The following is a 15782-nucleotide window of genomic DNA, read 5'->3' as shown; positions in this document are numbered from 1 at the left end:
TTCAATGCACTGAAACAGCTGCATGTCCAGCTCTCCTGTACACGCCAAACCAAATAAAGGCATATGAAGGTGGAAAACATCTCTACTTCAAATACTATTACTGGACCCTAAAGTATAAGACAATACTGTATAGGGTTCAATACTGTGTTATGAAGGCAATGTGTGCTTGATGGCCTTAAACAGATATAAAAGAGTCAGCACCATGAGAGAACGGGAAGCAGATGCACTGAGAAAAGAAAAAAGAAAAAAACTTTTGTAGATCAGAGAGATTAATTTAAGGTATTAAAAGCAGTTACATTTTCAGTGATGAGAATCTACAACAGCCAGTGCAAGGTATAAAATTATTCAAATGTGAAGGCAGTGTACACAGCAAAGAAACAACACAATGTGAAAAACACACGCACACCTCTAACAGAAGACCAAGGTAATGTGTGGCAGCCATATTTTAGCTTTGTTATCCCGGTCTGTATAGAGCAGTTGCTACCAATCTGTATAGTCGCCTGAAAAGACGGTAAAAAACATCGTTCATCAGTCTCAGGATGACGCTTATGTTAAGAACAACTTGAGGAATATGGGAATAAAGGATAATCGTCTACTCTTCCTGTCCTAATGCTCTCTGCCACCGGGAGGCAGCAGAGGCTACATGACATACAGTTATCCTCCTCTCAAAAAAGCCACTTCCATGGGAAGTACAGTGCAGTGTAGCGCAGTTTTTGCCTGATGGTGCTTGAGGGGGCAGGTCTCAGCTGTGGTAGCTGGGTACCGCTGCCTGTTTCTGGGAGAGGCGCATCAGTTCCTCTCGGATGGCTTTGATGAGCGAGGCGGAAGAGTGGTTGGGAGGGGAAGGCTCCTCGAGGGGAGCGGAGGGAGCGTAGCCAAGGCCGAGAGAGTCCAGGTGGGCAGGAGCAGCAGATGGCTCCTTCAGACCATTCCTGGAGGTCTGGAATACAGAGATGGAAGTGTAGTCAAGAGAGCCAAGAACCTAAACAAAAAAAATAAAAGGAAGGAAGGAAAGAAAGAAGGACAGAAGGCAGAGAAAGAAGATTTTTAAAAAGTTTAAGAGTTTAGTAAAGTTAGTTTAAAGAGTACAGTAAAGACAGAGTAAAGTTAGAAAAAGTGGTAACTCTTTAGATTAGGGAACACATTTTTTTTTTACTTCAGTTAACTCCTAATTTGCTGTTTATTGATAGTAAGTAAAGTAGTTGTAGTAGTATGGGACAGGGTTATGGGATCTAAAATTTGGTCATACAGAATAAGGTATTAATGTGTGCTAATAAACAGCCAATATGCTAGTAATTTGTATGCTAATAAGCAGCTAGTTAATAGCGAGTAGTGTTCCCTAATCCCTAATGTGTTACAGAAGAAGCCTCTTACTGAGGCAGATAAGAGTGAGAGTAGCTATGGAAGTAAGAGTTTGAAGAAGACATATTCTGCACTTTGTGTTACATTTTATTGAACTGAGGATGGAGCTTTATGTTTACAATATATGAGTCTAATCACCAATTTCAGAAGAGTAAAGAAAATCCTGTTTTCCATTATTTATTTGTTTAAAATCTAAGTAAGAGAGTATTTCAGACTTACAGGCTCCCTGTTGTTAGCAAGCTTGTTGTCATCCTCATGATACGGGCTCCAGTTTAACCCTCCACCTACACGACCCGTCAGACCAGCGTGGGTTAAATGATGTAGCTGGGCACCTGTGAACCAACATGTATGCTGCATATATCGCATCATATTGTATATACACTGTTATTCTTTTTATTGTGACATATAAGAAAACTTGCACATTTGATATCTGCACTTTATTTCTAGTGAAACCTTTAAGCTCATACCTGTAGTTCCACCTACAGGTCGTGGCCTGGTGGAAGAGGGCAACTCATCTGTGTTTCCCCCTCGACCAACATAAAGTGACTCCGGCCGTAGCTGTTCAACAGGAAGGGCCTCTCCTGACGGGATGTAGCCGGACCCTAAACCCTGTCTGTTGAGATACAAAGACATCAGACTCCAGCTATTAGCAAATCACACTGTTCTCTAACAAAAAGACTTAATCTCTCCAATTACATTCATTTAAGCTGTCTATGCTACAAGTGAATGCTGAAATATGATTGGCAGCATCGCTCACAGTTCCCAAAGATCACACAAAACTTCCTGATCAGACTCAATATACTCACCTATGTGGTAAACCTTGCACACTGGAAGGTGGCAGACCTAATTCAGCATATCTCTGAAAGAAATACACACAAACATGCTGTCGTTGAGCTCAAAACATGTTGATAATTTTTGGCACATCCATTGCACTTTAATGCATAAAAGGCTTAATGTAATACATTGCTAAATCTGAAACACACATTAGCAGCTGTGTGCACCACCACAACCGAAGCTTCTCTATCTTTCAGCCTAAATAAACCCTGTGACCCAGAAAACAGAAAAGCTTTTAAATAGCTGAGTTGGGAATGCCATTTTAAGGACAGACATGGATAGCGATGGACCATTTCATTAGACAGTTCATATTTGCCTCTGTTGGCCTTTGCAATGCCCTTTTTTCCCCTCCGTGAAAAAAACCTCAATATGACAGAAATACTTCATTCATGACAGTGTTGACAGATGAGGCTTCCATTCTGGGTAGTTTATTCTCAATCGGTGGAAAATCCCAAGTCTGTCTTCCTCTGATGTGATTCCAGTGCATCGAGTTCGCTTAAAATCACTCTAGCATGGTTTAACACACATCAAAACACATTTTTAATGAAATCAACAAATCAACTGATTGAATCAAACCACATAACCAGAAATCACAAGTGCACTCCGGATTGAAAAATGGATTTATACATGCTTCATGGATGCTTAAACATTGATATGTAAATATGGACGGTCATATATTAATATGCACATGGTTGTGATGTCAATACCCTTTGCATTTCTAAATGTCCATTTTTTGCAGCTAAACTGTGCTTTGAGTTGTGATGGAACCATGATGGTTACCAGCCAATATTATAGATTTTTTTTTTTATTAATCATATAAACTAATGTTGGATATTTAATTGTGAATGTTCATTTCTGGTATTTTTAGATTATTTTTCATCCTACACATCCTATGCTCAATTTAGGTTAATCTTTAAAAACACTAATAATTTAATAACACTGTTGTGATTAACCTTCAGCAAAAGCACTATTGATAATGTGAATGAATGAATGAATGATGCATTTATATAGCACTTTATTGTGTATTGTTGTACCCCCAAAGCACTTTACAATCATGTGGGGGGTTCTCTCCTCAACCACCAATGTAAATTATAATACTGTTATGCCAAAGTAAATAATTTCATGAATTATTTAAATTATTTCATATTAAGTAATTGATCATTTTTTAAATGTAGCAACTAATGCAAATTTGCATGTCAGAGTTCACCAAATTTTGATAAGCAATAGAAGATGAAGCTTCTTCATATATGCATGCGTCTCCGGTCTGAACGGAAGTGGATGGAGCGTGACGTCTAGTTTGACTGAATATTTAGACAAGGGGAAATCATTTAAGTAATGGACTGTATAAAGAAAACAGTAATACATCAGCTTTCATCATGTGTTTTTTAAATCACATGAATGTGGATCATCTAGTGGATTCTCAGACAGGATGTGTTCTCAAGTCAAAGAAAATCAAACGGCTAATCGCTTAGAAAATAAAAGTATCTCACCTTAACAAACCACGCTATTTGAAGTATCATTCACAACTGCACAGAACGATTTATGAGCCAAATGCTTAGCATTAACAGTTTGTTCAAATCTATATACCCATGCACAGCAGATTATTCTTACCCCTGTGTAGGGATTCAAGGGCAGGTATCCTGGGCCCCAAGGCCGCGGGCCACGGGATGGTGGGCTCGAGGCAGGTGGGGGTCCAGGGTTAAGCCCAACCCCAGGCAGAGTGATGCCAGCTGTGCTGCCCTGAGACGTAGGTGATACGAGGGCAAATGCATCGTCCAGTAGAGAGTGCATTTGCTGCCGGGCCTCCTCTATAGATGGCTGAGGAGGCAGGTAGGGGGGTGGTGGAGGAGGGTGGCCAGGAGGAGAAATCGGACCGTGGAACACATCATCCGACGGGGACGGGCTATGATACTCGGGACCCTGGTCTGGGTCCGACTGCAAATAAAAACAAATATATATGCTCAATAAGGCAGGATTTACTTGTTCAAAAATTGAGTAAGATATGAAATATTAAGATTATATTAAGTTTACAAGACAGTAAGATTATGAAATATTATTACAATTTTAGATAAGTGGTTTCTACCTAAATATATTTTAAAATGTAACTTAATCCTGTGCTGGCAAAGCTGAATTTTCCCAGTCTTTAGTGTCACATGATCTTTCAGAAATCCTTCTAATATGCTGATTTAATGTGTGAAGAAACATTTATTTATTTATTTTTTATTTTTTTATCAATTATCAAAAACAAAAAAAAATGCTAGACGTTTTTTAAAGAATCCCCTTTTAAATAAAAAATTCAAAAAGCATTTATTTGAAATAGAAATCTCTTGTAACAAATCTACACTGTCACCTTTGATCAAATTAAATCATCCTTGCTGAATAAAATAAATTGAATTATCAATTTTTATTTGTCAAATCTTACTGACCCCAAATTTTGAATGGTAGTGTAAGTAAACCTTTAAATAAGCTAAATTAAATCCAACCAAAAAATTATTCAGTATGTTCTCAAAAATTTAGGAAATCAGCACCAGCTAATTCACTACATGGAGCTGATTACAAAATGTTCTGAATTACAACTATATGGAAAGAATGGGAAGAAACAGCGTGGAGTTGATTACACAGTCACATGCAGAAGTACAGTGTAGTGAGAGAGAAAAATTATACAGTTCTCTTCAGGACACTGACCACATATGCAATGTTATTGACTCCTGGGTATTTCCTATATGTCCCATCGCTTTCCGTCGTTATGAGTCTATCTCGGTCAGCATCTGTCAGTTCACCGTTTATCTGTTGTTTCCTTCTCTGTTTAGGAGAACGCTTCCCTCTGTTGCTGCAAAACACACACAAACACTTTTGAGTGAGCATTTGGGTTTTAAATGTTCAAGTTAGGTGAAAACCTTTTTTCCCCATGGAACAGTTCTAGAACATAACACTATAATATTTAAGAATATATTCATCACTTTAGAGAACAGGCCTTAATTCTGTGTTGAGGACTAGTCTAGTTATCAGTTGTACCTTTTCTTGGGCTCGGTGTACAGTGAGGGCATGTGAATATCTGGATCAAGTATCTTATCAATCTGCATCTGGGCCTTCTGGTAGATTCGGTCCTGCTCTTTGGGGTCGCCAAGACCATCGATGAGATCATCCATAGCGGGGAAGTCGTAATGGCCTTTCCTTTTGGCCCTCAGGCGGATCTTATTGCGATGGTGCTCGATCTCAGACTTGTGCCTTAAAGCCACTTGGATCTGGAGGAGAAAGAGCAGTCAATGATGTTGGAGTCATTGAGAAGCACATATTGATTATTGGTGATTGAGCTTTTAAACACTGTGAATCAAATTCATATTCATAGGGACCTTGACGTTTGAAATGGGTTCCTAAGGAGAAGCAATATGAAATGAATGTGGATTAGATGTGGTGAAGGATACCTCTTTGTTGAGCTTGGCGTTCTCTGCTGCTCTGTCATTGGCTGTAGGGCTGGCTAAGGGCAGGGGCGGCATCGGCTGCATTGCGATGAGCTGGAGTTTATTAGGAGGGCGTTTCGGGCCGTCAGTTGGGCGGGACATTCGGTCCACATGCTCAAAAATGGAGGCTGAAGATAAGGGCTCATCCATGCCGTTCATTGGGGGTGGACCTACAGGGACAAATACGTATATGTTTTGAGGCCCATGTATATTATGTATGCACACACATATATATATTAAACAATTCATAAACATATGCGTTCCACACTGTCAAACTAAGCCAGCCTCATATGTGCCCAAAACTAACAAAGCAGGCATGTAATCAATCAGAAAATCTTCTCAGTATCATTTTAGACCAGATGGTGGCAGCGCCTTACTGATTCTAAAGAGACTCATTTTAAATAAAATGTGAAAGACCTCAAGGCTGGAGGATGATGCATAGTTTAAAAAAATGCAGCAGGATGACATTCAAGAAAAATATGAACATGAAAAATAAGAACTATGAAATCTAATGCTACTGTACAAATTAGCGCCACTCTTACCAATTCTATTCTTCCCTGTGAGCCAGTAACACATGGATGAATGATGGAGGGAGTGTAAAAGAGAGAGAGAAAAGTTAAATAATAGCTGATGTAATAAAGACAGATTTATTGAGATGGAATATAGCATCAGTTATATGTAAAAGCATGTTTGAGTGGAATGCTGCGTAAGAGTATTTTAACTCAGAAAACAGTGTTATCACAGGAATGTAATCATGAGAAGAGGAGGATGAAAAGGATTTTCGAAAGGAAAAGCCATCAGACAGGGAGAGAGAATGCGAGGTGCTACAACTGGATTCCATGTCATTTCTTGGCTAGTCAGACTGTAGCCTATTTAGTCTGGAAAAGCAGAAATGAGTGTTGAGAGAGGGTCATCGCCACAGGCACTGTTTGACAAGAAAGGAACACACACAGAGAGAGATAAAGGCAAAGAGAGCAAGAAAGTGGAAGAAAAAACCCCAAGCAGCCAAGAGTAAAGACAAAGGTTAGTCATTCTTCACAAAGGAGGGAGGATGAATGGGCCTCGGCTGACTAGAGAGGAAATCAAGAGGAAGAGCCACAAATCTTCAGCTGAAAGACAGGTTTTATTACTTTTCCCTTTCTGTCCATCCTACATCACATGTTCTTCCTCCACTGGCTATTATGGAGGAGTAGGACTGCCACTTAATAAAACCAAGGAATCGTTTGCCTTTCTTGGCAGTCAACAAACAAAAAACAAAACAAAAGGGGTGTGTCTTCATTTTCAGTCAAAATTTAATTGGTTGCCCCCACACGTAAACTATCCAATTACATTTTGTTAGGTAAAAATAAATAATAAAATGGATTAAGAAAAGCATTTTAGTCATTAAATGTAAAAGTTACATTTAAAATTATTTATTTTATTGCAATGTTATTTAAGTGTCATTTATATATTATAATAGTATTTATTCATATTTTTAATTAGCTTATATTTTTACATCTTTTGTTTTCATTTTAAGTTTAATTTTAGTAATTTGATACGTGCTCTTCTATATTATATTTCTATTTAGCTTTAATTAATTTTCATGTTAGCACTTCACCTTAAACAAATTTTTTTAAGGTTTTCATCTAATATTTATATTTTAATTTGCTTCAGCTTTATTTCAATTAACAAAAAATATTTTTAATAGTTTTAGTAAACACTAAAACACTTTTTTTAATGTAACATTTAACTATATTTTTAAACATGAATTTAATTAAATTAAGAAATTCTAAATGTCTACCTCATAAAAATTATATTTATATTATTATCACTAACTAATAAGTAGATTTATTATTTGTAACACTCCCAGTCCTTCATGGGATATGTTACCAACTTTACGATGTCATGCATACTTTGGTATACGTCAGGATCTGTCATATCAAAATTACATAGGACACAATTGCAAATGTGTCAAATACATGGGACCAGATTCAATCTCTCTGCAATTTAATAGTATGAGGAAAATAATTGCAATATCTATATATGACTGTATCGCCACAGTCAAAATGTGTGCAAACCTACCGTTTAATCCATTGATGGCTGGTTTATGTGGTTGCTTTGGATCGATGGGCAGACCGGCGGGTCTAATGCCCTCCTGTGGTGATCCTCTGTAGCTGGGTGGATCACTGCCTATGGAGTCACCCTCTGATGGAGAAATCCTAAGCAAAAGACACAACATAAAATCTTTTCATTCTAAAGCATGCTATGAAAACATTATGCTTTTGCCCTTATTCCATCCAATTTATCTCATATATAAAAGGTGCTTTTGATGACATTGTAAAGACGGGATGTTTCAAAACAATGTGGGAAAACAATGAACGCAATTTAATGCAATTACTATACATTAATTTATGCATTTATGCTCCTTATAACTTTGCATAGTCAAATAGTCAAGACAAACATGAGCAAACTCCTCAGAATCATCACATCCTCATCCTGACAGACAATATATACCCTTCATCCAGTTTTGATGAGGCAAGTGTCTCCAGGGTAAAAGCAAGAGGACGATGACCTAAACCTGTCATGCTTCTAAAGAGCACATTCCGATCTAATGCGACCACACAAAGGTTCATGACTTGGCAAAAACCCCACAACCTACACACAAACCTCTTACTATACAAATAAATGGCAAACTAACCATCTCAAACACTGTAAATTTATTTATATCTTACCTTATACATTAGCTTAGACTAGAGTGAAATATAAACAAAAATTTAAATTACATTAATCAAATAATATTGACCCATACACATATCTATATTTATTTATTTTAAATACAGTCCAGAAATATGGATTATTCCATTTAACCAGTAAGGAATATATTAGAATTGCATATCTTCTATTACATATCGGTCTATTTGTAACAAGGTTTTAGGTACTTGTAATATTCACAAGACATGAGATCTGCTGTAATTTCATCCCTAAGACCCTTCTATTGATTAGAGTCTGAGATGTAATCCTTTTAAAAAGCTTTCTATTGATCAGCAGTCGCTTCACTCTTAGCTACATTCCTGCCTTTAAATAAATTAACAAGTTATTTTAATATGAGGATATTGCAGCAAAATGCAAAACAGAACCAGTTGGTTATTTTAGGTGGATTTTTTGATACTAGTTTGTGGTAAAACCTTACCTAACTAACAATGAGCAATACTTTATATTAGAGCATTTGTTAATGTGTTAGTTAATAAAAATACAATTGTCATTGTCTGTGATAAAAATACAATTGTCATTGTTTGTGTTCATAGTGCATTAACTAAATATTAACTAAACAAATGATTAAATGATTTAAAAAAGCACTTGTAAATTCAATTAAAAATTAACATCAATAAACCATTAGATCAATAAATAAATACTAAACAAATGTTAAAACTTTTTAAAAAATTTAAAAACACGTAAAATAAAAAAAATAAAAATAAATAAAAAAAAATTAAAAAAGTGAAAGAAACAAAAAAACAAAACAAATAAGATTAATAAATGCTGTAGATGTATATTGTTCATTGTTAAGTCATTTCATCAAAAAATATTAAACAAAATAAAACTAAAAAAATATAAAAAAATAAAACAACAAAAAAAAAAAAACAAAAATAAAAAATGCTGTAAATGTAGTGTTCATTGTTAGTTCATTTTAACTAATGTAGTCAATTAATGATGTTAACAAATAGAACCTTATTGTGAACTGTTACCAAAAACTCAGTTGTGTGTAAAATGTTTGATCTTGAATATCAAAGAAATGTTTATCAGACTTACTGGCCCCTGCGGTGCTGGCCGTTGCGGGAAGCTTTGGAGGAGGTTTTGGACTTTGGTGTGGGCACCTCTGCGTTCTCAGCTGGACTCTGTTCCTTGGCAGCCACAGGAGGTGGCAACGGCTCCTGGATGACCAGGAGATCATCCTTACTGTGCTGGCCCATGTGCAGCTTGGCAAAGTCAAAACCCTTCACACTGGGCGTCTGCAGCTAAAGACCACCATCCCAGAGAGAGGAAAACGTTAATTTGGAGAATCAAAATTAAAGCACAGCGATGCTTGTGAAGGAAATAGAGGGACAGCAAAGGGAAGTGAAGGATGAAAGTTAAATGACTAAATGTTAATTTAAAACTGCTCACAAACACTAGACAGAGTCAGCCCAGGCTTTTGTTCAGCCGTATTAAGAGATGCCAATGTCAAAGCGCATCTACACGAGGCATAATGACAGAATATGAACTTCTATAATCAACAGATTGACACAGTGTCATAAGAATAAATTGAGCAAAAGGACAGTAACTGACTCTCAAAGAGACACTGAGAAGAGTGAGCACTGAAAATTGATGCACTTGATTAGAGGTCAGCAGACTGACCACAGGCCAGACCAGCTAGACGGGCTGTAATAGCCTGTCTGTCTGTCGCACTATGGAAGATTAAACTAACCAAACAAACACAACAGCAGAGAAAACAAATTCACACTGGCTTTTTCAATGGCTAGCAGTGGCCAGTGAAGACTTAAAGAAAGAGATTTAAAGGTACAGTCCTCCCAAAATTAAAATTCATCAAAATAAATAAATAAATAAATAAATAAAATAATTAATTACTGTTTACCCACCTTCATGCAATTCCAAACCTGTATGACTGACTTTCTTTTGTGTAAAAAAAAAAGTGTATTTTTTTAAGAATATCCTGGCCACTTTTTTTCAATATAATAAAAGTGAATGAGAACTACACAAGTACTATATTCCTAGTTGTCTGAACCCAGATGATAACTGAATGTGTCATTAATTACTTACCCCCATGTCGTTCCAAACCCGTAAAAGCTCCATTCGTCTTCAGAACACAATTTAAGATATTTTGGATGAAAACCGGGAGGCCTGTGACTGTCCCATAGACTGCCAAGTAAATAACAGTGTCAAGGTCCATAAAAGGTATGAAAGTCGTTGCCAGAATACTCCATCTGCCATCAGACGTGCAATCTGGGTTATATGAAGCGACGAGAACACTTTTTGTAAGCGAAAAAAACATAATGGCTTTATTCAATAATCAACAGTCTCCTGTGTGTCTCTCCATATCACCGTATCACCGCATACTCCCTACTACCTCATACATGTATTTAGCTTTGAAAGAAAACAGCGCATCCTTGTGGCTCGGCAGTCTATGGGACAGTCACAGACCTCCCGGTTTTCATCCAAAATATCTTAAATTGTGTTCTGAGGACAAACGGAGCTTTTAAGGGTTTGGAACGACATGGGGGTAAGTGATTAATGACAAAATGTTCATTTTGAGGTGGGGTATCCCTTTAAAATCAAGTCTTAATTAATTGAAAATCCTGACATTGCTCTCCTTGGAGCATTCATGAGAGAATGATGTCCGATTCAGATTTGAGATGAATCTTTCAGATGAACTGGTTGTTTCAGTTTACCTCAGAGTCAGATTCAAATCTCAGTGATTCATTCTGACTCAATTATCTAGTCACAAAAGTTAAAATCCAAAATGCAGGGGAAGATTAATAATGAATAATTTGTCTGTTCATCACACAAAGACATCAGAAAACTTGTACGCCAGTCATAGGGGCTACTTTTATGATACTTAGGAGTCAACACAAGCCACCATCCATGCTCTTTGTATGGGAAAAAAAAGCCTGGACATTGTGAAAGAAAAACAAAAATAGTATAGACTTGAGGGTCAATAAATGATTACAGGATTTTCATTTTTGGGTGAACTGTTTCTTTAATGCTGATGAATCAATGTTGTTTGTTTTATAATTTTCCAGATCAAACAAACTGTGCAGAGGGTCACAGCAGATCAGATTTAATTCTGTTTCATATATCGCCAGAAAACACAGACATTTATGAAAATGCATAAGCTGGGTTCTTTTGTGTCGTGCTGTATGTGTACCGGCACAATAGAAACGGATTCACTGAAATATGCTCATCTTCTAGAAGGTACGTCTATTTCTGGTTCCCATCACATTCCCTTTTAAATGCAAACTAAGCTGTTTAGACAAATTCTGTTTGTGATAAAGAAAGCTTTTATCTTGTTTCAGTTTGCCTGTATTGCTGCTGTAACAAAATCTAGGCCACAACACAGTCAAAGCTGTACAGGCTTAGACCAAAATGGCCAGAGACAGAGATTACAGACACATTCAAATACATGCATCTGTTGTTGCGATAACATGTTTTTTTTTTTCAATTGCTCATTATCATTGTCATAGAGGGAGATTATCAGCAAGAAATACTGTATCTAGGACAAACTGCTGCATTCTAGAAAATACATCACTGCACTGCTATCCATACTGTACTGTACTGTACAGATACCTCAGGCCTTCTCATACTGTACGACAAAGGCTTCTTTATAGCTTTCTTGGGTTTTTCTTTGGCCTTTTTTTCTTTCTCCTCCTCCACCTCTTCTTCCTCAATACTTTCTTTTTTCCTTATGCTTCTTCCTCCTCCACCTCTTCTTCCTCAATACTTTCTTTTTTCCTTATGCTTCTTACAGGTTTCTGATTTGGATGAGGGTGATAGTAAAAAGTTGCTTGCGCTCCCGTCAAGTCAGATTCCAACAGATGACTGACATGTTGATATCGACTGTATTCACACACTATTTTTGATGGTACTACAAACTATTTAGGGATGGGAATCAAAATGATTCTTCGTACTTGAGGAGGCAGCAAACAACTGATAATTAACTAAAGCACCATTCAAAAATTTGGAGTCAGTACTTTTTTTTTTCAAGCAACTAATACTTATTTCAGCAAAGACACACTGAATTAATCTAAAGTGACAGTAAAGACATTTATAATGTTACAAAATTCTGTTTAAATTAAATTAAATACTGTTCAAAGAATTAGCACAACAGAATTATCTGTTTTACCAATGATAATATTAAGAAATATTTCTAGAGCACCATTTCAGCACATTAGAATGATTTCTGAAAGACTGTCTGATGCTGAAGACTGGAGTAACGATTTCAGCTTTACCATCACAGGAATAAATTACATTTTAAATGTATTTAAATAGAAAACAATTATTTCAAACTGTAATATTATCTCACTATATTACAGTTCTTACTGTATCAAATAAATGCAGCTTTGGTGAGCATACTCATGTCAACAGAGTCCAAAGAGACTCTGACAGTGACTGGTACTGTGACAGCACTCCTTAGACCCAAAAGGAAGAGGAATCTCATACTTTCTGTGAGGGGACTAACTGGAGGACTATTCTACAGTCTATAGTACACTACAGTACATCTCCTCTACCTTCTTCTCTCTCCTCTCTTCCTCTTCATCATATTCCTCCTCCTCCTCCTCCTCTTCTTCTTCCTCATCACTACTATCTACAAGCTCTTTGCTCTTGACAGGAGACATTGACCTCTGGATAACTGGTATGGATTTCTGTAATGAGGAGGTGGACTGCACAAGCATGGGAGAGGGAGAGTGTTTAGATGTGATTGGATGCATGTTAGATAAAAAATGAAGTATAGAGATAGAGATGGAGAGAAAAAGAGAGAGAGAAACTCTAAACTGGCCCCAATGTGTTGCATACAGCAAAACAGGGATATTTCACATTAAATTAAAAAAAAATTCTGTCATTGTTTACAAATGTGCATGGCTTACTTTCTTATGCAAAACACAAAAGAGATATTTGAAGAACTCTAGGGTGCAAACCACACTGGATTTTGAAAAAAAAATAAATAAATTAAATTATCTATATATATATAAATATCTTCATTTGTGTTCCACAGAAGAAAGAAAATCACACAGGTTTTTTTAACGACTTGAGCGTGGATAAATGAAGACAGAATTTGGAGAATTTGCGTTTTTTTTTGGTTAACTATCCCTTCATGTGTCAAATCCAAAAAGAGCATGAGGAATAAAGTGAAAAGCAGGCCATTTAATGATTTAAACTGATTAAACTAGAGAACCTGTTCTTGAGGATTGTGAGTGTGCCATTAAGGGCACATATGGAGTATGTAATGGCTTTGTGCTCCTCATACGAGTTAAATCAAGGAGTTCAGACTGAGAGGACCAGCGGGTGCTGCTATGGATAAGAACGTCACTGCTGAGCATTAACCCAACAGCCAGCTGAGCATTAGATCATTACTGCTGGGACTCTGCAAGTGAATGTGCTTGTGCATGACAAGTCTGGTTATAGTAGTGACAACATCTGTAGCAAGACCTAGAATGACTATTGAAGTCTAAACACATTTCACTGTAAGGACAGGGAAGTGTGATGCTGAAGTGGTGCTTCAAAACGGATTCAATAGGATGAAATGAACTTAAAAGGATGGTTCACCTAAAAAATTAAAATTCTGTCATCACTTACTCAACCTCAAGTTATTCCAAACTTTAATTTATTTTTTCTTCTTCTGTGGAACACATATTTAGATATTTGGAACAATATTGGTAGCCATTGACTTCCATAGTATTTTTTTCCCAACTATTGAAGTCAGTGGCTACCAGCAACTGTTTGGTTACCAATATTCTTCAAAATATCATCTTTTATGTTCAACAGAAGGAAGAAACTCACACAGGAACAACTTCAGGGTGAGTAAGTGATGACAGAATTTTCATTTTTTGGGTGAATTTGAAATACACACACACATATGGGCAAATTGTTGGCTAGTCATCTAACAAGTATGAAATTTATATAATTTTTTAAAACTTTGGCCATTGCATCACTTCTCTTCAACCCTAATTACACTTTCTTAAGACTGACGAGACTTTCAGAAAACCCACTCATTAGTCAATTTTGAAAGCATGTAGCTTAGCTCATGCCTAACCACAACCTATAAAAATACTGGAAAAATTAGTAAGAGATAAACATTACATACAATAGATAAACATTTATTTCACTACAAAACTGACGCAGTGACTTCTGGGAACGGTTGACTCATGACTTAACGAAAGACTGCATCGCATCATTGAAATGAACTGTCTAAAGTACGAACTGATTGGCTAAATGAATCAGCCTTCCCAACGCCAAGAATAACTGTCAGTGTAAATAGGTAGATTAGTGGATAGCCAACTAAAAAACACATCCTCTAATTCTGATCTTTCAAAGCTGGCAAGCATCCGGCTGCAGAGTCATTTAAATCACTCTGTGAGAGACGAGATAAGCAGCTCAGACTCACAGGAGCCCATCGACTGATTAGCAATATCACTGACACATCAGCAGACAAGAAAACAAAACAAAATGACGACATGGCCTACAGTTGAACATTACATTAGAAAGAAAGAAGAAATCTCATGAGAAACAGCGCTTCAGAATCCCAGAACACATTGCTTTACATTTGAGTCATTGCACAGTGTTTTCTGTCACTCACCTTCTGTCTTTGTTGGACGGTGCTCATGGTGTCTGGCTGGAATTCCAGTTTGTCAGTGCGACAGAGTTTCCAGTACAGGATAGTTATTATAATGACGACCACCACCACGGGGACCACCACCCCTACAATTATCCACGTGTTGGTCTTCTCTGTGTCTGAGTAAGGTGAGGCCTGTTTTTCCACAGCTGAACATACACAAGGGTAAAGAACTATAAATATCTGTGACTAAGCACAGTGTGTACACTAATGTTCAAAAAAACCTTAAGCCTTTTACTTATGAAAGATTCACGAAAAGTCACTTTCTATATTTAATTGCACAAAAGCACAGTAAAAACAGTACTATTGTGAAATATTATTACAATTTAAAATAAAAGTTTTCTATTTGAATATATTTAAAATAGAAATTAAATTTTTTCCTGTAATGGCAAAGCTGAACTTTCAGCAGTCATTACTCCAGTCTTCAGTGTCACATGATCTTTATTATTATCAATGTTGAAAACAGATGTGCTATTTTAAATTTTGTGATATATTACATTTTATTAATATCAGTTGTGCTATATTAATTTTTGTGGAAACCCATGCTATATTTTAATCTCACAACATTGTAACTCTTTACTATAATGCATACTTACTAAATAAAAGTATTAATTTCTTTAAAATGAAAAAACCTTACAGTCAGTGTTACTAAATTATTAGTGGTTTTAAAGATGAAATTTAAATAAGCATTAGATAATGAAAAAGCATGCACAATTAAATAGCTAAAACATCCCAAACGTCATTTAAAACGATTATTTGCATAT

General features: G+C 36.5%; 1 protein-coding gene across 3 annotated transcripts in view; it reads right to left on the bottom strand.

Annotated features, from left to right (window-relative positions):
* LOC109109221 (UPF0606 protein KIAA1549-like) overlaps positions 1-15782 on the bottom strand; it is a 55523-nt gene continuing 39741 nt past the window's right edge. Inside the window, exons 10-21 of one of the 3 annotated variants that reach the window (XM_042775504.1) lie at positions 14983-15167; positions 9444-9649; positions 7719-7855; positions 6200-6214; positions 5622-5827; positions 5212-5441; positions 4882-5026; positions 3808-4131; positions 2169-2221; positions 1830-1975; positions 1582-1694; positions 1-982 (exon numbers count right to left, since the gene is read on the bottom strand). In XM_042775504.1, the coding sequence (XP_042631438.1) occupies positions 743-982; positions 1582-1694; positions 1830-1975; positions 2169-2221; positions 3808-4131; positions 4882-5026; positions 5212-5441; positions 5622-5827; positions 6200-6214; positions 7719-7855; positions 9444-9649; positions 14983-15167 (2000 nt within the window). In that variant the 3' untranslated portion in view covers positions 1-742. The remainder of the gene's footprint in view (positions 983-1581; positions 1695-1829; positions 1976-2168; positions 2222-3807; positions 4132-4881; positions 5027-5211; positions 5442-5621; positions 5828-6199; positions 6215-7718; positions 7856-9443; positions 9650-14982; positions 15168-15782) is intronic. The other 2 variants (XM_019122374.2, XM_019122373.2) reach the window with 2 other exon arrangements.

The sequence above is a fragment of the Cyprinus carpio genome, chromosome A18 (genome assembly GCF_018340385.1).
Source record: "Cyprinus carpio isolate SPL01 chromosome A18, ASM1834038v1, whole genome shotgun sequence".
NCBI lineage: Eukaryota > Metazoa > Chordata > Actinopteri > Cypriniformes > Cyprinidae > Cyprinus > Cyprinus carpio.
The sequence above is the reverse complement of the archived record's forward strand: the minus strand, read 5'-3'. Positions and strand labels throughout refer to the sequence as shown.